General features: G+C 40.3%; 1 protein-coding gene across 1 annotated transcript; it reads left to right on the plus strand.

Moving 5' to 3' along the window:
* Positions 1–8,041: 8,041 nt before the first annotated feature.
* GDF10 (growth differentiation factor 10) lies at positions 8,042–21,352 on the plus strand (the record flags this gene model as incomplete). Its single annotated transcript, XM_080348069.1, has 3 exons — positions 8,042–8,339; positions 14,839–15,746; positions 21,161–21,352. The coding sequence occupies 3 exons, from the start codon at positions 8,042–8,044 to the stop codon at positions 21,350–21,352; spliced, it is 1,398 nt and encodes a 465-aa protein (XP_080204195.1).
* Positions 21,353–21,908: the final 556 nt, after the last annotated feature.

The following is a 21,908-nucleotide window of genomic DNA, read 5'->3' on the forward strand; positions in this document are numbered from 1 at the left end:
AAATCAGTGGCCCTTTTAATCCAACACTGACTAACCCATCCATTACTGATGGCATATTTTTTAGTATCTGTTTGTTCCTTTTGTTCCACTGATGTGTTGATAACATAAAATGTTGTATTAAAAGACAAGCTTTTCAGACTAGAAGTTTATTGAAATCACACGCAATTACACCTCTAAGTACTGAAAAAAAAAAAACCCTAGTGTTAGCTTCATTATTCTTCTGCTTCAATATTTGTCTACAAGCTTTTTTCATAAATCTGTTATAAAGCAATTCCAAGTGAGGCTTACAGAATTTCTGGTATTTCTTCTCTCCATGGAAAAAAATCCCTCTGCATAGAGCTTGGGAGAAAGAGCTGGGAAAGTGTTCATGTTGAGTCATTCCTACAGATGAGGGGTGGTTTTGAATTCATAAAATAAATATGCCAGGAATAGACTTTAATTTATTTAAATCTATGTACATCTATGATAAATGAAGGTGGAGGGCAATGAAATTCACAACTGAAAAGATCAGAGATAAGATGCCACAAGATGCCTAGAACCTAGTACAGTACCTCATCTAGAATCATGTTGTTATTTTTCTCCACTCAAATACTTCAATCCATTCTGTTTTAATTGGCATCTTCCTAATAGCTTAAGAGTTATATAATGTGAATTAAAAGTTAGTGTGAGATTGAAGAACAAAGCATTTTATTTCAAAGCTTAATTTTTCAATTTACAGGGAATGCGAATTTTGGTGGAGTTTCAACTGATGATTTCTGTGGTTGCTAGTCTGGCATGATCCCTTTCTAAGCAAGCTGATATCAATCACAGCAAGAATTTAACAACTGACAGGGCCAAATTCATCTTGAGTGCAACTCCGAAGTTAATGTAGTGACATTACATTTTGGCCCACAACTTAGTATAACAGAAAAACACAAAACATTCCCTTAGTGTTCTTTTACAAGAAGAAAAATACCCATGTGGACCCAAACTACACAGCAGTAATCTGTGAAGTCAGCTTACATACAATGAGTGAATTCTGCTTACTACCAGGGACTCTGCCTATAGACATCAGAATAAAAACTCCACTTCATGCTCTGGTCACCTTCTGTGTTGGTTGTTGGTTTTTTATCAGCATATTGAACATAATATGGGATGATAACCTGAATGACTCTTTCAAATCAGATAGCTGAAAAGTGAAATCCTCAGGAAAACTAGTGTTCTGCACTCACCCACTCATGCACATTTCTGCTTAAGGCTGAAAGGTAGAATAGGATTTTCTCAGAAAGAGGTAAGAGATGTTGATATCACCCATCAAAAACACTGAGTCTGGGAAAATTAGAAAGAGACATATGAATTGAAGAAATATGGAAAAAGGGATGTATCTGGAGAAATAAATACTGCTGAATTGTTGAAACAACTGAAGAGGAAGGTAAGTGCTTACATAGAATAAGAAACAGAGGCTTCATGGATTCAGAAGCAAAGCAGACAGGCAATAACTGTCATTAGACCAACAAGTATGGCTGGAAAATTCAGAAAAACTTTCAGCCTCCCTATGATACTTATCTAATAAAAAATATTTCCTCTACCCTCAAATCTTGTCTGACTCTGATCATCATAACCACTATATGATTATCACTGATTCAGAGAGAAGCCACAAAAGGACTCTGTACTCCTAATAGCATTCTGATCTACCATAAAACCAATCCAAGCTGGGTATGGAATCATGGTCAAAATACCCTGTACATGTATCCATTCTTTGGCCTATGTGCTGCCTGCAGAAGATGATCTTGGAAACCTGCCAAAACCTCTCTAATCTCTTTACTTTCATCTATCCTGAAGAAGTGACCTTCACATTCAGAACACCTGCTCAGGGAAAGAATGCATCTAAAAAGCATGTATTTTGCAGTATTTGCAGGGTTGAGGGAAGGATGTCAGCATGGATCCAGACAATTAAAATGGTAAAACCATACATTCTCATATCTCTGATGGTATAACAAAGAGCACATGCTCCAAAAAGATGACAAACAGACCTAGGCAAAAAAAGTGCTTCTTGCATCTCATACAAACTAAGAGAAGCTTAAGATGCAATATAGTTTCAGTGTATATGGGTCAACCACAAATGCTGGATACGTTTTTACAGGGAGGAAATGCCCTAGCATATCTGCCATATTTAGTATCAAAATTATTTTTACCACTATAAAATATCACCCTTTCCATTAATAGAACTACAGAATTTTTAGGAACTAAAGGTCTCCAGGAGATCATTTCGTTCTTCACCCTACCTCAGGGCAGGATCACCTCTGCTTAAATATCTGCAGCATCTTCCATTCCACGGTACTTAAAACGCTCTGAATCTAAACTAACATCCAACTATGGAAGAGACACCACTGATCTGAGTCAGGCTTCATAGTTGCCTTTATTCATGACTGCAATGCCGCCCTTTCTGGCAAGAGCATGAGAACCACTTATTCTTGCATAGAAACCTTACTGAAGTTCAAAGGGAAAAAAAGAGCAGAATCTGCATGGGAACCAAAACCCAGCAAATGTGAAATAAAAATTACATGTAAATCTTAAATATGACTGAAAGTACAGTTTTGTTGTGAGTTCTCCATCACTTGCAATTAAGCATGGATCCTTAATACAGCTGCTATAGCTCAGAGAAGAGCTGTGAGCACCAAGTGTATCCCACAAGGCCAGGTTCTCCCACAAGCACAACGCAGGAAGCCAGCCAAAGCTATCATAAGGCTTAGAAGGCTATGAATATGCAAGATGAAAACACTGAGGCTACCTGACAGAGCTGCTCGCTGGGAAGATGCTACAGGATCATAAATGATCTTAGCTGTCACCCTAAGGACGCGACAGTGTTCCATAGACAACCGGAGAGCCCTGGGTTAGCCCTGGCTTAGTGGCACGCTTGCCACCTACTGGTCAGCAGCTCATCACGCTGCTAGAACACTTCCGATATTTGTCTAGTTTCGTCCACCCTGTGCAGAAACCTTTCTGTACTATCAGCACTAAATATCCTCCTCTCATCTGCAGCATTACTCAAACCAAGAAAATCCTGGAGAGATCCCAATGCAACTTGCAAGATCTTTGCAAAACCAGCTGTGGCCATGGATGGTTCCCAGCTGCTGCTGCCTTTCCCCCACCCTCTTTCCACAGCCTTCAAATTCCACTTGTAAACAGAAATCTTAAGATGTGTATTACAGCTGGCCATCGTAGTGCTGATGCAGGGTATATACTGGTAGGCTGCAGTCTCACTAAGCCTATCTAACCCATCTTCCATTTGCACTTGCTCTCTGGAAAAGCACTAGTGTTTACACTGGCAACTGATGCTCAGCAGATATCGATCTTGCCTATTAAGTGCATCAGGCTGAGCTCGAACTTGTACTGAACACTGGTCTAGGTAAGAGTCTCTGCTGACTAGGAAACAAACTGAGTAAAAGAACAGGGAATTCAAAACTCTATAGGTTGCTGGCTGGAACTTAAAGACTAGTACCTAGGGCTGCTTGAAATATTTCCTTAAAATTGCTTTTGAGCAGGAAATTGGATTTAACCCCCCTCTTTCCTCCCTAAAGCTGTCTACTTTTTCTTCAGCCACAATTGGAATGGCTTGATTGCTTTGTGCTCTCATTCTCCTGCATGGTCTGTAGCTTGCCTCTCCCACAGAAGAAAAGTGTATGTATCACAGGAAGAGCAACAGCTAGGCACTCGTGATGCATCCTCTCACAATAAGGAGACATCTCTTAAACCATGACAGGAGCTACTGCAGTTCAGGTCAGTTCCAAGGCAGCATTACTAACCTGGATAAACCAGGTTTTCAATGATATAAGTTGCCACTGGAATTTCCACTGGAAAAGTTCGCTTACCTTTCTTAATGGGAAAAAATATCAAGCCTTTTTGTTCCTAAACAACTCTATCTGGTGGGGCATGGGTCACTGAAAAAAAATTTAAGTGCTTACTGTAAAAAAAAAAAATATATATATATATATGTATAGATATATAGGCATATATCTATCTATATATATGTAAAATAAAACATGGTCTTCCTGACATGGTCTTCCTTTTCTTCCTTTTAGACCAGTGCCTAGTAACATCACAGAATTACTGCTTCTGCTAATACCAGGTGACGACTTTGCACTTAGTAACCTAGTCATGGAGAAAATCCTCCAGTAGAGGCTGGCAGCTCCTCCATGGCAACAAAATAGGAGATGCTTGTCTGATAATTGTCTGTGCCATCCTCATTAGAAGCATAAATGGTGAACCTCAAGGTAGAAACACAGGTCTCTGGCTCCAAATAGTCAGATCTGTCATAAACATGTTCTGAAAGTCTTCAAATATGGAAGAATAAGTCCTGAACTCTCAGTGACATAAAACTGGACAAGCGATAGAAACTTATGACATTTTCAGCACTGATGAGGTTAAGGGATTAATATGCCAATACCTGTTGCATGCAAATTGTGTCAAGAGAAACTAAAGTTAAACACAGTCTTGCAAAACACTAATCCTGAGGCTGAATAGTGCATGTGCCACCATATGCCAGCGAAACTAATAGAAGAGGAAGGTGCTCTCTACCTGACACTGCCACCCCTTTAGAGTGAAATTCATCTTGTGTACATCTCAGCTAGCTGACATAGACTTCTTTTATAGCAAATGAAAAACAACAGGCACTCCTAGAGTACAGACCATATGAACAGTTTTAGGCATTTACAGTAGGGCGGGATACATTATGCTACACTGGAGTCTGTGCATCTTGGTTCCTAGTTCCTTACTTTCTGTAATTATGTACCAGTGATAGTGTGGTAGGATGTGCATAGAGGCAATTCTTGCTTCCTAGTAAGACAGATGAAACAATATTTTGTCACTAAAGATGAAGGACAGGGAGTCTGTCAGGGAGAAGGGCTATTCTTGCCATAGGCTGCAACATGAGAGAGTGTGGATCCAGAATGGAAATCTAAGGTGAGAGCTAGTTCTTGAACTGATGGGATGGACTGGGACAGTGAGCACTGCTTCTCAAGTGGCAAAGCTTTCCCTGCCAACAATAGGTGCTGCCTGATATGCCCAAACTCTCCTCTCAACATTAAGAGCGCTCCAGGGCTCTGGATCAGCTCTGTTCATTCTGCTTGCTGTAAAACCTAAACACCACTGTGCCTCTTTGTTCTTTTTTGGGTGTTAAGATAATTTCACTATTGTTCAGAAAAACTGAACAAAATATAAAAGACTTTTTTACTGATCATATATCATTCTTGTCACACCATGTGATTTTGGATGGAATGTGAAAGGGGTTTTTAGAGTTCTGGCATCAGTTTCTATGAGAACCTGCAGCCCACTACATTTCATTCAATTAATTTCTAATTAATAAGTTATATACTTAAAGAATGGTCTTGTAGGGTCCTAGCTAACTGTGTAGCATTGTACATAGCAAAGATATTTTTGTGAATGAAAAATGAATGAGATGTCCTACAATAAGTAGTAACCAGAAATTTGGACTGAAGCCCAACCTCAGTAATAAATTATGTTTCATTAACTTCCCTGGAGTTTTAACCTTCACTATCCCTGCTATTGACTTTACTATGAAAAATAAAGAGTTGGGCAAAATTATTTTAATATAGCTAGAAATAACCCTAAAGGGAGTTAGTAAGTTCTTTTACCATAGAACAAAAAGAAGACGTACTCCTCCTGATCCCCCATATCCCCTCTTACATATTTCCTATATTATATTCTGCAACAAAACACAAGCACAGGTCACAAGACTTCCTTTGTATAGATGTCTCTAATTCCATAAGTAAAGATTATTTTGTATTGGGTCTGGTGTTTGATTTGGTTTGCTTTTTGTTGGGGTTGGTTTGTTTGTTTGTGTGTGGTGATGGGTTTTTCATAATGAGCTGTTATTAAGGGTGTATAACAGTATAACACCATGATTTTAGTAGGAAGCTTAGATCTGCAGTGTAAAATCTTGAATGCATCGCTCTAACTATAGACTTTCTCCAAGTCCTAACTTGCAAAGCTTTGACTTGAGCTATTTAAGAGGAAGAATAAAAAAAGACTCTACTTGGCAAGAGCTTTAATTAGCAGAAATTTCCACGCTAGGAATATTATTCTGCATGAGCAGAAATTGCATAGCTCTTGCTTCTAGATGCCTTAGAGATGCCATTGATTTGCCATATTCAGAACAGGGGAATTATGTGACCCAGTGCTAATTTGAATTCCTTTACCAAACACATTTTTATTTCATCATCTCAGCTACATAAAAGAGTCAACGTACCAGAGCTTTAAAGACTTTGAATTCCTGCTGTTCTGCAATAAAATAAGGCAAGAAATATTAGCCATCCCTGGTTGATTCTTTAATTCTTTCCCAACAGTGTCAAAGTATCAGTGTCCTACAGGTTTTAGTGCAGGTTAAAGACTGATACAAAGTGTATGCCTGAATAGGAGTTTGAAGTGAGTTAAGGAGAGAGAGAACATTTTAATGGGACATCGGTCCAAAATAGCCCAGCTTGTTCCTACCTCCTGCTGCCTCTTCCTCCTTTTCACAGGACCTTGATTGTATAGAAACAGTACAGACAAAAACCACAAACAACAAAAGGTTCACTCACACCCCCAGTGGAGGTCATGAGCATGCTACCATGGAGAAGAAACAAAACAAAACAAAACAAAACAAAAAAAAGGCATTAAAGGATGGTTTGGCTTTTTTAGAAGGAAAGATTAATTAATAGGAGGTTTGATACTTTAGCAACATACATTTGGGCAAATTCGTATTGGCAAATTGTTCGTTTCATACATTCATGGGGCACAGAGCAATGTGGCCTGGTGCTAATTTTAAAAATGAATCAAACTTTTCTTTGCCATGATCCAAAACCTACAAACTCGTGGTTCAGAGGTTTTCAATAGTATCTGCTCAGATTTGACACTCCAAGGTTAGAAAATCACAAAAGAGTTGTGTTATATACAGCAACAGTACCTTTTTCCAACAAGTTTTCAATTATTGCATTGTATACTCTCCAAGAAAAGTAACTGTCTTGGCTACTGGAGGACAAGCTTTAAAAAACGAGGCAGAATGAAGAAATTTCCTTAAAATATACCACTCTCCTTATAGGTTGTCTTTAAAACTGCTATTCATTATAGCAGCATTTATACCCACTGGGTGACTATAAACTCTAATTCAGAACTACCTGTATCACATGATGAATAAGTGCAACATGCACCATTCACTTTTAAATCAACCCCCTCAGACCTAAGCCATGTAAATCCTTCAGAAATTCACGCCAGTATTCTCCTCTTTCAGATCACACATAGAAACAGCCCAATGACGAAAGTTTACCCATGCACAGCCCCTTTAACCCTTACTGCTTGGAATTATCAGTGACCCTTGTTGCACTCTTGGCTAGTTCACACTGGGTCTTCCAGAGTGTGGACCCACAGAGGACTTCTCTTTTCTCCGGGATTCCTGAAACAAACCCTATTTGCAGCGTTGCCTTTCCAAGGCAGCACTGTCAGCTCTGCCAGTCGAAATAGAAAGGACCCTTCCACTTCTTTCTGCACGCATGTGCAGGCTCTTCTCATGCAGTTCATGCCATCCACTCGCCCTCCCGTCTTCTCCCACCGCCAGCCTACCCGCTGGTGATCTATTTGCTTCTATCTTTCAGAAACTATTTTAAAGCTCCCCCCTCTCTGGCACAGGCAGCCAAGGTGCCGTCCTGCCGCAGCGCTCGCTGCCACAGCGGCAGCGGTGACATATGTCTCCAATCAGCGGCTCCGCACCAATTCATTTAGATCTTTTTCCCCGCTACGCTCTAAAGAGCGGGGAAGCCCCACGTTGAAGGAATGCAGCGTTCCCTCCCGCGAGTTCCCCTCGTACCCGCAGCTCCTCACCCCCGGCCCCGGGATTGGCCCTGCGGAGGCGGCATCAGCGGCGGCAGGGGGGGGCCGCCCCCACCTTCCCTCCTCCCTCCCTGGCCCCACCGCCCCCTCGCCCCGGTGCGGCAGGGCCAACCGGGAGTCCCAAACGCAGGCAGCCACCGAGCGGCTCCGCGCCCGGCCGTCCAGCAACATCCCCCCGATGGCCGGCCGCCTGACCTGCTGCCTCCTGCTCTGGGCCCTGGGCCATGGAGGCTGCCACTCGCCTACGGGGGAGGGAGCAAGCAGCCAGCCTGCCTGCCCCGTCCAGCCGCCGGCCGCCCGGGACTCGTCCTCCCCTAGTCGGGACCCCCGTGGGGGCTCCCCGCCGCCCCCTACGCTGGGCAGTATCGCTCAAGACATGGTAACTGTCCACATGCTTAAGCTCTACGAGAAGTACAACCGAGAAGGCAGCCGGCCCGGCGACGGCAACACGGTCCGCAGCTTCAAAGCCAAGCCAGGTAAGATGGACCGTGCACGGCGGTCACCGCCGGAGCCCCCTCGCTCCTCTCTTTCTTTAAAGTGACGGGTTTGCGCCGAGGTTGTCAGTGACTGCGGAGGTTGTCACGCTGGGTGAATCCTGGGAGGACCTTGCTAACTATATGTACACGGTGTCTCCGTTCTGCGGGCGGCTTCCCACCTCCCCCGGCTCCGTACCCTTCACCGAGAGGATCTGCGACAAGGTACATCCCTTCAGTAAGCCTCTGTTGCTGCGGATGCAAAACACCACAAAAGAAGCGCTATTCCCAGCGCACATCGCACTGAGTCTAACGATCTTTCCAGAGATACAGCTTGGTAGCGGGTGCTCCAGCCGCAGGTCCTCTCCAGCTACTCTCGCAGGCTCACACGTTCCTGTTGGGAAGGGTGCCGCCTACGGGCCTGCCCAGAACTGCTGGGGATCTTAAATTCATCGCGCTGCCTAAACCTGAGTAGACAGATGTCTGACTTCCCTCTCTCCACTTTTACTTGGCTTAATTATGAGGGTGGAAGAGCACATACACTGTGTTAAAACGGCACTTTCATAGTCCCGGTCTTACTTCAAAATAAGAAAGAAAAGTCTTGTGTAGTTGATACTCTAAATTTGTTACCTTGGGCCAAGGAAGCCCAAAATACCTTTTCTGGAAAATGTCTTCCTTTTTCAGTTAACTCTTAGAGACTACAACTAGGATCTTTGCTGTTAAAATAAGAATTATATCTGTTTCTATAATTTTTGTTACATTGCTAGAAATACTCATTTTTTATAGGCACATCTGATAGACAAATTCAAAATCGGCTTTTGCAAGTTTGAGTCTATTTCTCCTACACTTAACATTTGTAGAATGCAAGGCAGCACACAGTGTTTTAGGGAATGGTTACTATAATACCACACAATAACTTATATTCTCTAGTGCACCCCAACTTCATTTCTATCCTAGGTCAAATGCAATATTTAAAACTAAGTATATTGAAGGAGGAGGTCCCATGGAAAGCTAAGTTGTTAATGAAAATGTCTAGAAATCAAGGAGTTAGGATGGGCAGTAATTGTGAGCATTTGGGAGAGAAATAAATCACCATCCTCTAGATATTAGATAGCACCTGCTCACTAACTAGCATTAGGAAGGAACTTCCACTGTTGATGGTTATTCTGTGATATCCTACTATCACTCGTACTTTCCTGTGAAGTGAGCAGCTGGTACTGGCAGCAAACCAAGGTCCTGGACCCCAAGAGTGAGTTGGGAAGAATGCAAGGATTGCACTATATTCTTTTTCTTAATTTTTCAGTTAATCTACTGAACAAGTTACTTGTACCTAAGTGGTTTTAGATTCTGGTTTAAAAAACTTAAATAGCAGCATTTTCTACCCACAGACTGTAATGAACAATTACAAAATGGTATTACTTTCCTCATCTGTCAGATCATGAAATCAAGGCAGAGATGCTTACAACTCGTCCTTTCATGCAATGGACGTTAGCACAGCTATGTCCAAAACTCCTGTCTCCTGTGTCCCATCTGTGTACTTTTTCTACTGGTTCCCTTGTCTCCCCAGCAATGTGTCATGACAGCAGAAGCTCCTCTGCAACATTCCTCTGTTATGACAATAAATTTTATTTCTTAGTAACTCATTCACCTAATGATGAACAGTCTGAAATGAACCCTAGAATGACACTAGATGAGAGAGGGGAGAAGAATCTTATCTGGCAGTATGTTTTTCTTTATCTCCTCCAAGAAATTCTAGTGTTTTCTTCTGAAAGAAGAAATAGGCTTGTTCTTAAAACAAGACATGGAACATCTGCTCTTTATAGAATATGGATTATAATTATGATCATATTGAGATAAACAGACTACATGTATAATAATTTTATTTTCATTATCCCAAGAAATTGACCTACTACTTGTTTAAACAGGTACCTTTCAGAAAATCTCAAACCTGCTGTTCCTATGGTGTAGCTTAAAGCTGTTTGTTAGGGGACACTCAAACATCAGTGTTAGTTACAGTTGCCAAGATGAGGGCTCCAGAGGTGCAAAATGTCAGTCCAAACTTGGTTTGCCCCTTTGTCATATGCATTATTGATGTGTTTTTAACTACACAATTGTATTGCCATCCTACATACCCCTTAAAGGGTACAGATGGTGTTGACTGTGTTATTGAATATGTAATATTACTCCATATTCAATGTGAGGCACTTGCTATATATATGCATGTGCTATTTGCATGTGTTCCAAATACAACTTTTTCCTGTTTCTCTAGCAGTACTTCTCACCTCAGGAAGAGTGCTTCACAAACATCTGTTTACCTCCTCTCAGCTCACCCCTACATTTGGTCACAAGAGTTCATTATTTCTCTGATAAGGAGGCTGAGAGGCTATGAATTATGAATTAATCTCCCAAGGTTTTTTTGGTTGGTTGGTTTGTTTGTTTGTTTTCTTTAGGTGATTTCCAGTTTTCAGGGAACTTTGTAACTTTAGAAAACGGCACCAATTGACTGAAGTTAGTTACACAGACAAGTCATAAGTGGTTTGTGACCAAATGTGAAATATTATTATCCAACTTCAGCCAGGTTGCTGAAACTGGTGGGAAATTATTCTTCATGGCAGAAATCTTCTACCTAAGCCACGAAACTTCCCCATAAATTGACTCTTGTAGCTCAGGCTCATTGTGCAAACATCATCCATCCTCTGTGCTAAATAAAGCGAAGAATGTGGTGAATAGTAGAAAATAGCAGCCATTTAATTAAGACTATATCATAATGCAAATGTGCAAGAAAAGTAAATTAAGATTACCCACAGAACTGTAATTCTGGCCTCTAGAGTCTTTCTTTAACATAATTTCACAGCTTGAAATATTTTTAAATGAAGTTCTCTGCATATTTCTCACAAATGTGTTATCAGAAATACCATGTAAATCTGTTCGCTAATCTTTACTTACTGCAATGCAATCTTCTCCTATGTGGATTACCTGCTAAAGGCTAATATTTTCTTTCCTTGGACACTTGCCTTTTTTTCCTCTACTAATCTCTTGTGTGCATCCTCCACACATCTTGCCTGTATTCCTAATTTGAAGCCACCTACAGTGATCAGAGCTACATAAAATCAGTAAAATATTAACAGCTTTAATGTATACAGCTAGTACAGTTCAACTCAGAGTAGATCTGGAAAATGTAACAATGCTTGTTTGACAGGTTGGTAAAAGCCTGAACGATCTGACATAATATGATAAATATGACTATGATCCAGTCTCCTCAGTTCCTAAAAAGCCTGTACTTCCAGGTTTCTGGCTTTTCAGTAGCTACAAATTCACCAATTCTTATGTCCTACAAAGAATTGTGGCAGGTTTGCTTCACTCTAAAATGCAGATTTAATTTAGATGAATTAAAATTCCCTTTCTCTGAGCTATGATTTCAAGTTACTTTCCTATCTGAAACTCTGGGACTCTTGCATTTGAAACGTGTTTCACAGCCGTATCTGTGATTCTGTACATTCTCTTCTATTATGAGAAGTCCTGTTACCTGCAAAGCTTGTAGTATGGTGAATATTTAAACAATAGCTGAAGGCATAGCAGAAGGGCCACCATAAGAAATGCTTTCCACAACCCAATGTCTCTATCTTTTCATTATTTCAGTGATACCTCCTATCAGAGATTTCACAGAATTGTTAAAACTAGAGTAATACTACAGTGGGGTGCAAATGCTTTGGTTTTTAACAAAAACCTTCTTTGTTTATGTATAATAATCTCTAGTAACCACATTTCCTTCTCCATTCAGGTGCCATCTCAAGGCTTTTCAAGAATAAGAGGGTCATTAAGGGCAGTCAACATGGCTTCATCAAGAGGAAGTCATGCTTAACTAACCTCATAGCCTTTTATGAGGACATAACCAGGTGGACATATGACGGCAAAGCAGTGGATGTGGGCTATCTTGATTTCAGTAAAGCATTTGACACAGTCTCGCACAGCATCCTTGCTGCTAAACAGGAAGTGCGGTCTAGACTATGAGGTAGTGAGGTGGACTGTGAAGTGGCTGAAGGAAAGAAGCCAGAGAGTCGTGGTCAATGGGGCAGAGTCTAGTTGGAGGCCTGTGTCTAGTGGAGTCTTTCAAAGGTCGGTACTGGGACCAGTACTATTCAATATATTCATCAATGACTCAGATGAGGGAATAGAGTGTACTATCAGCAAGTTTGCTGATGACACAAACCTGGGAGGAGTGGCTAACATGCCAGAAGGCTGTGCTGCCATCCAGTGAGACCTGGACAGGCTGGAGAGTTGGGCGGGGAGAAATCTAATTAAATATAACAAGGGCAAGAGTAGAATCTTGCACCTGAGCAGGCACAACCCCAGGTTCCAGTATAAGTTGGGGAACAACCTGCTAGACAGCAGTGTAGGGGCAACGCACCTGGGGGTCCTGGTGGACAGCAGGATGACCATGAGCCAGCACTGTGCCCTTGTGGCCAGGAAGGCCAATGGCATCCTGGGGTGCATGAGAAAGGGGGTGGTTAGTAGGTCGAGAGAGAGGTTCTCCTTCCCCTCTACTTTGCCCTGGGTAGACGGCATCCGCAACATTGTGTCCATTTCTGGGCCTCTCAGTTCAAGAAGGACAGGGAACTGCTGGAGAGAGTCCAGCGCAGAGCCACAGAGATTGAGTGGAGCAAACATTAATAACAGCTTGGTGTTCTAAAGGATTGCAATTATTCTCTTCCTCAGTTTGAAGGATAGGCTGGCAGCCTTGTGAAATGTCTATGCTTCAAAGACTTGAATAGAATCTAAACTCTGAAGTTTATTCATAGTATGAGCACCTGTACAAAAGACTAGTGTCGATTAAAAGTTTACTGATAGCAATCCTCTCCTGCACTGACAGAAACAAGTAGGTTGTCATCCCAGAATATTGTTTCTGCTAGCCTCTCTGGCACCTATGAAACTGTTATGTGGGCATCAGTACAGGCTGTTCTGCTTCACTGCATCAGGAAAAAAAACACAGATGGTGTAGGTGGAAATTGCATACTTGAACATTTGTACTTTCAGATGGTCTGTGTGGGCCTAGGATTAATGAGCATCCTAACCTGCTGTGCTTTAGTCCAAATGATGGTTCTATATAGCATGAACTGGAAGACAGCATGCACCAATTCAGTGAGATGTAGCACTATTAATTTCCATCTTTCAAATGAAACTGTTAAAAGGAAGAACATTCTGACAGGTGGTAATTAATGGTACTGCCTTTCTGTTGTTTTCAAAATTTCTGTGGCTTATTATCCAGAGTGCATTGCAAAAGAAACATAAATATTTCTAGGAAGACTGGCTGTTGGGTTTGTTGCTTTTTGTTTTGTGTTTGTTTGTTTTTTTCTCCCTGCTGCCAGAGAATTTCCAAGTATGTCAAGAAGGTCTGATGGAGGGTTTGTCCACTTGTGTTAACTAAAGATGCGAACTTACCCACTGTAGTCCCATGATATATTCTAAGTACCAGTCTAAGCTCAGCAGAACTTTTTGGTTCTGCAATCATTTCCCTGTATACTCTTGAACTAGCTAGAAAAAAAAAAAAAAAAGCAACTTTTCACAATGATAGATTGTGAAGGTAGGGTCTTTTGATTCTAGGATTACATTTTAAGACTATAAGAGGGGTTTCTACTATTTAAATAAACATAGTGTAAACAGTTATTAGTGCAAAATTGCTCACCTTCCTTGAGAAGAGTATTGAGATGTAACTGGAACACAAATTGTTCAACTAGCTAAAAAGGAGCTGTATCAAATGGAGTTTGAATTTTAGGAGTCAGCTTCTATTCAACAGTAGCTGTCATTAACTTCAGGCAGATCAAAACACAACTCTTGGAAACCAAAAGGGTTTCATAATGCTTTAAACAAAGCTTCTACATGATGTATACTGGAAAGAAGGATTGTTCATAAGAGTAATGGCTTCAAAATATGTTTCACTATTTACTTCCAGCTCCCTTGTGAAATGTCTCTTGTGCACTGTTTATGGATTATGAACTTCATATGCTGTTGCCCACAGAGTTAGCACCCAGAGATCTTTCAGGAATCTTTGCAGCCAGCTTTAGATTAGACCAGCTTTAATATTAACTCTAAATCTGGTTTTCAGCTAGTATAGAGTAAGGTACTGCTCTACTACAGCTTCTCTGAGCTTGGCTTTGTTACAGATGAAATGGAATGGAAGCAAGGATTGCTTCTCTTGCCTGGAATGAAAAGCAGTCTGAAACTGGAAACCTCTGGGAAGACATTTTTCTCTCATGTATACAAAAGATGCCCAGTGTGTTGGACCCTCCTGGTGTTACTCTAATATTGCTATTAAATATTGTAAAGGTTTTTCCCTCCCTTTATTCACCATAGTTTTAAGCTGAAGTGACAAGCTCACTGTACTAAGTGATTTGAAGTGGGTAAATGAAAAGCAAAATTTGTTAATCCACTTATACAAGAATAAGGATCTGACTACCTTTTCTGGTCTCAAATAATTCTCCATATTTTCCTTGCTTTCTTGCAGAATTCTTGGCCCAGAAGCCCTTGTACTGCTTCAATCTGACATCCATGCAGGATTCGGAGATGATCCTTACTGCTACTTTTCACTTCTATGCTGACAAACGCCCTCGGCACCGGGAAGTGTTTTGTAAGCGGTCCAAGAACTCCTCTTGCCGCCTCCTTCACCTGCCTTCGATCCTGCGGCTCAACCTCATTTTCCAAAGCATTGAGCAGAATTCTGCCTACAGACTAGTGAAAGGGAACTTCACCATGTTTCTGCAAAGGAGAGGGGCTTGGCATGCAAAGGACATTTCACACATCATAAAAGAATCAAAACAGGCTGGAGAGCCCATTCTCTGTGCTGAGCTTGATTCTGGGGAGAAACACCAGAGCTTCCCTGAACAGGTTGCCAGTCATTTACCTTATATACTAGTTTATGCCAATGATCTTGCAATCTCTGAACCTAACAGTGTGGCAGTCACCTTACAGCGTTACGACCCATTCCCTTCCAATGATGGGGACCCAAATCTATCCCCTAATGCTTCTACTGATACCCGAGTGAGGAGGGATACGTACCTTTCTAGCTCTATTCAGAACAATGAGTTGCCAGAAATAGATTATAACAGCAATAAATACAACAAACATGACATATGGGAGAATGCCTACAAGTCCTTGAAACCTAAAGCCTCACGCAAAGACCGAAGGAGAAAAGGGCAAGAAAATACAGAAATACTTACAAAGTCTCAGGTGCTAAATTTTGATGAGAAGACAATGAAGAAAGCAAGGCGAAAACAATGGAATGAGCCAAGGATTTGTTCAAAAAGATACATGAAAGTTGACTTTGCTGATATTGGCTGGAATGAATGGATCATATCTCCCAAATCATTTGATGCCTACTACTGTGCGGGGGCATGTGAATTTCCAATGCCCAAGGTAGTATGCCTTTTCATTGTTGTTAGCTTGCAAACAGTTGATTTACTGTTATACCTATCCAAATACTGTTAGTTACATTTTCCTTTAGATTTTTATTTTTCACTGTGTTCTGTTGTCTTGTTCAGCCAAAATAATTTTAGCAATATTGTTTCCATCGACTAATTAATCGGAGTGCAAAAAGATTTCAAGTTACCTTTAAATGTAATCTGAAGAATAAGATAAATGTCTCAGGTTTATCTTAAAATTTCTCATTTTATATCATGAAACCATAACATGAAGGCTTATGCAGTTTACTAAAATATGATAACAAACAACGAGTCATCAAACTACTCTGTTGTGGTAGAAGAAGTATAAAGTTTTGTATGCTAATAATAAAACAAGGTACTGAAGAGTATTTCTGAACTACACTGGTAATACCTTAGGAGAAAAATACAGAGTAGTGACAATGAGGTATTCCTAACTTTAAGAAACTGCTTGTCACTTTGAACATAATAATGCTAGTTAAGCTGATAGTTGTGTGTCAAAATCTCTGGTGCTTTTTAAAACTTACTAAATTCTTAAAATTAAGATAATGCTTCTGGAACAAAAATGTTTATTTACCTTATGTGACTGGAAATGCCAAATAGCTGCCTGTAACTCCTTAAACACCCTAAAGCTACCGTACTGAATTCCTCCTGTAGACCCAGTGTGAAATTTCCTAATAGAGAGGCAAACATGAACTCTTTCTCCAATGGAATTCTGGTTTGGCCCACTCGCTCTATAGCAAAAAGGAGACATTTTGGCAATCCTATGTAGCACAAGAATTACCAGCATTTTTTAAGGCTTTCAAGTAAGAGGAGAGGACTTGAAGCACTGCATAACTTGCATGATTAGAAACTAATTATTTTGCAATTCTACCTACAACTGGCCTTATTACTTATTCTACTGCCATTTTTGCATGTGGTCACTCAGCACATAAATAATGGATAGTGTTTTACAGCAGAAAATGTCAAAGCTCTGAGACAGGAATATGCCCTATATTACATACAAGGAGACTGGTGTGTGTTTATGGTGAAATAAGTAGTATAATTTCAGGAAGAGTAAATACACAGCCTAGTTTAAGTCTAGGAATGGTGGAAACCCAGACATCAGGGTGGGGTGTACAAATCTGACCACGTGCTTTTGTGTAGCTGATGCTGATCCACGTATGCATAAATTAATACATGGTCTGATAAAAATGAGAGCTTGCACAGCCTCTTTTTTTTTTTGGCAGTATAAAGAGATTATGCAACACAATTGCCATGTAACTTACCCAAAAAAACCCACAGCCTGGCAATATGGGTCCTCTGCCATAGACTCACAGTATAATACAACATTAATACATACAAAAGCAAAATAAATAAAAGAGGGGGAGGGAGCACCTATCACATCTGACTTCTTGAGAGCAAAGCAGCATGACACAAAAGCTTACAGAACTAAAGGAGAGTGGATCCATTTCTAGCTGGAATAGTTAAATAAGCTCATATTGCTGACTTATTCAATGTCTTATCTGGAAATATTACTTGCTATATAATAAAGATTCCCTTGTAAATTAAAACCACTTATACTTTAGTTCTCATTTTGATACTTGTTTTCTAGATAAACTAATGTGGCTGCACAAGCACCTTGGTGACAAAAAAAACCCCAGGCAAATTTAAAACTAAGTCACAGATACATAGATTTGGGGATTTTTAGTTTGACACACTCTTTTGTTTGATTTGGGAGCAGTCCACCTTTTGTTAGCTTTGTATTTTTAAGAGGGGGGGAGAAGGTAGATTCACAGTTATATCTTTTTTACATGGCTGTTTCCAAATGAACAGAAATAACTAAGACATCAGCATGACTAAACGAAGCTTCAAGACAGAGCATAAAAGTGGCTAAATATTATGGACAGAGAAATAGCTTTTGATTTTTCATGTATGCCTTAAATTGGGAAAGCACACATATGATCTTAGTACTCCAAAGTCAAAGGTCAGATTAAGGCTATTCATGAAAACTTGGTCTACACAGTCAAGCTGTGATGGACAACAGATAACTTATTTTCAAGGTACTCTTTCAGAACTGTGGTGATAGAATTACATACCTGTCATGTTAAGAATCATCACATTATATGATTTTTTTTTTTATAAAGTATCAGTACATCACTCTGCATATCTACAATAATAACTGTAATTTTTGATCTAGATACAAATTGGGTCTGGTTCAAATCTTGCCATAACAAGTTCACCTGCCTTACTGTTCAAGTTCTTATTTACTGAACTGTAAGGGAAAAGGCTACCTTATGTGGTTAATAATGGCTAGTTGCACTGCTGCATTTGCCAAATAAATGCTAGTCCTACATGTGGTGGAAGTAGGTGGGAACATATGCTTTCCGTGATCTATAGCAATTACAATTCTCACAATTTCATCCTTGTAAGTGTATGAGTTCATGAGTTTCATTTTGAGAATTTAATTCAAACCTGAAAACAAAACTTTCCTGAAGCTAAGAAGTGTTGCTTATTAAGATGGGGAGCACTGTTTTTTTGAGGGGCAAATTCATCATAAAACAGATTCTAAAAGGAGTTTAAGCCAGGCAGAAGGGGAGGATTTAAAGTATTTCAAACCTGCTGTGTAATTGCTTTTTGGCTGCCTCACCACCCTTCTATTTTCTGGGGTTTAAAATGTTTCTGAGCTAGGATTGTCCTAGAGGTTCGGTAAGAGCAGAAGCTGGCTGGCTCTATATAACTTAGTAGCCAGCATTTAAAACATTAGCACTTCCTCAGAGCCATCACTACTGGACATTCAACTCGTTATTTCAAGCTTTCCACTTTAGCACATTGGTAGAAAGGCTAATGTGAAGCCTAGCCCAAGACCATTAAACACTCACGCCAGGTTTCCAGAGGGGCTGGAAAATTCAGAGCCTGGCTGGATGTGGGATGGGTGTGCTCTTTGGCCCTGCTGTGGATGTAGGGCTTGGGCAGCCAGATTCTCTATAAAGTAACAGTCCGTAATAAGTATTTTTTTCTATAAGCATTTTTTGTGCATTAGCATTTGCAGGCATTAGAAAACTAATTGGTGCTGTTGTCTTTGTAGACAGCTGCTCACGCTAGACTTTTCTCACATATACTTGTTCTTTGCAGACATTAGAGACTGCACAGCTGGAGAAGATCCTAGTAGGATCTTCTGCAGGTTCATACCCAGGAATCCTGTAAGTTAGTAACTGGCACTGAGGGCAATCATGGTTATCCATTACATGGGGCGAACAAATTCTGTTTCAGTAGCACAGTAGGATCTGTGACTGTTTCAAATAACAATATGAAATAATAAAGGTGCTAGAAACACTTCAAGAGGTTTTTTATAAAGGTTCAAGTAAGAACTTGATTCTAGAAGCTCTTGTTCTCTGCACTTGCTTAAACACACAAAAGCTACTTCTGTCTCTCTCCTGCTGTCCACATTTGCTGACATGGCCAATGTCAGATCATTTCTACTTCACATAGTAGCTGTGAGATTAATTCACTACTGCTTGTTTGTCAACAGCTTTGAAATCTAAAGATGAAGGGTGGCATGAGAAAGCAACCTGTTGCTATTTATGCCAACATATGCCAATTATAGAAATGCACTTTTCAGGATTGGTCACTTGTTGGGACTTGGCTATTGGGATGCTGTCTTGAAACCCCAAAGGATCAAGGGTGGATTTCACAGATCTTCCTTGTAATGGCTCAAATGAAGTCACTTTAGTCAAGGAACATCTGAAAGCCTTAATAGCAATTAAGGTTTGGATCTGATTTGCTAATATGTTACACTTAAAGAAAATTTATCAAAACTGAATTATCCTAAAAAATAGGTCCTGTGTTATACCTATGGACTACATAGCTTCTCATGTTGAAATGAAAAATTATGTTTTGCCTATACTCTCTTTTTTGAGAAACAGAGAAGCTATAGAGGATAATAGTTTTTCTCACTTGAAGTATCTGCTTCCACATGAAGGTAAGCAAAGTCCCTTTTTGTTGACCCACAGGTGTAATTTGCCACCTAATATACAGATATGTACCAATAGTGATGAAAGATTTCATGTGCCACATATACCAGATCTGTGCAAGAAAACTTGTGAAACTGTAGCAAAAAGTCTGATATGACTACTGCAATTTTACTACTGTTACTGTACTCATTTGCAGGAACAGTATTCAAGCATGACAACTGAATAAGAGTCACTAAAGCTTCAGCCTCAGTGGTGGGTTGCATGCCATACTATTGCCTCAGGTAACTGAAGCACATGCATTCCATGCTCTACCGAGACAATGACAGAGAAATATTGTCATCTGTCACCAGTAAACATCACCTGTCCTTGACTGTATGTACCTCAAGCAACAGAAGGGGTGAAAACTGTTTGATACTATTAAGTTGCTCAGACTACAGAGGTCATGCATAGTTTGTGAATAAAACTTACAAAAAAAAAGAAGTTACATCTAGCTACTAAACAGTAAAACTGTATACTATTTACATAACTTTACTTTTTTCTTTTCTTATTCTCTCTGCTGTTATGCCTACTGGTTGCATCCTCTTCTCCTTGTGTTGTTTACTGCATCCAAAAAACAGGAGTAGAAATAAAATTGTGGCTCAGTATTCTGAACGGTATATAGACGTAAGACGGCTGTGAAACCTCACTTTATACTTCTTCTGCCCTCCCAGCCTTTTATCTTCTTTCCTCACTTCAAGGCTAGCCCGGGGTGCGGCAGGGGGAATAAAAAGCCTGGTGAGGAAGGCAAAGAGAAGCAGATAAAAACTACAGGTGTGAAGTACTTGTTTGTCAGGAGGTTATGATCAGAAAGGCTCTTTAAGGCTGACCATTCTAGACTAGCTTCCCCCTGTGGACAGTACTCCTGGAGCCCTCTGCTTTTTCAAAAGAGAGTAATTACTCCAGGAACAAAGGAACTAATTCCAGGTTAGCGAACATGAGGAGAAATACTACTGAAACAACATACGGATAGTTATTTTGGAAATACTGACAACAGCCAATTTTCCAAGTCAGACAAGAGGTTAAGAAAACAAAAGATGTCATCTTATGACTGAGAAGTGTGCCTGGCCTTAGACCTTTTCTCCTTCATGCCTGCCTCCAGCATCTAGTATGTACAGTCAGGGACATTCTTTCTTCAGGCTACTGACTGCTGGCTGTGCCACCAGTGCCCCCCTCTGGTATTGATGAGGGCAGCATAAGAAACACAAAATCTCTGTTGGATACAACCTGTGCAGGAGACCTGGAAGTGCGAGGGACTGACTATGCTGCATGGCCCTGCGACTCAACCACATACATTCACTTTTTTGAGAAACAAAACCCATTATTGTTGTAACTTTTCAAGTTCATCTGAGAAAGCGACTGCTCGTAAATGAAGCAATAACTATCTCCTTCTCTGTTCCAGATTGTTCGGCCATCAAATCATGCTACAATCCAGAGCATTGTAAAAGCAGTGGGGATCATTCCTGGCATCCCGGAACCCTGCTGCGTTCCTGACAAAATGAGCTCACTCAGTGTCCTGTTCTTAGATGAGAACAAAAATGTTGTTTTAAAGGTATATCCCAATATGTCAGTTGAAACCTGTGCCTGCCGATAAGTTTATGCAAACACATCTTTAATCAGACCTATGCATCCTGCCTGACTACACTGGGAAAGCTGTGAATGGGAAATGAATCCACTTGCTCTGATGAATGAATGCAAGCCTATAATTCCTCTACAGAAAGCACACAGAGAGACTAAAAGGATACACATGCTCATCTGGAAGGATACCTCTTACTGTCATAATTTGTCTTTCATATTCTTCTTCCAGGAACTCAATATTTTTATAAATATCTTCATAATCCACCTAGCTAGGACACCTGGTGTTTAGCGAGAAATTGAAGTGTAAAGTTTTCCATAATTGAAGGACTAAAATACGTTTTTATATGCCATTTTTCTTTTATCTCTTCAGTTAAACAGGAAGATGGGAAGTGAACTTGCAAAGGCAGGCTTATTTTAGTGTATAACTATTGTACACAAATCAAATCTTTTTGTTTAAAACACTCATACTCTTAATCTGCATATTTATACTAAAAAAAATGCTGTAATAAAGGGCTTAAAATGTATATTTTCTTCAGGATGCAAGTATAGTGCACTGCATAATCTTTCATATA

Source organism: Nesoenas mayeri (genome assembly GCF_963082525.1).
Source record: "Nesoenas mayeri genome assembly, chromosome: 7".
Taxonomy (NCBI): domain Eukaryota; kingdom Metazoa; phylum Chordata; class Aves; order Columbiformes; family Columbidae; genus Nesoenas; species Nesoenas mayeri.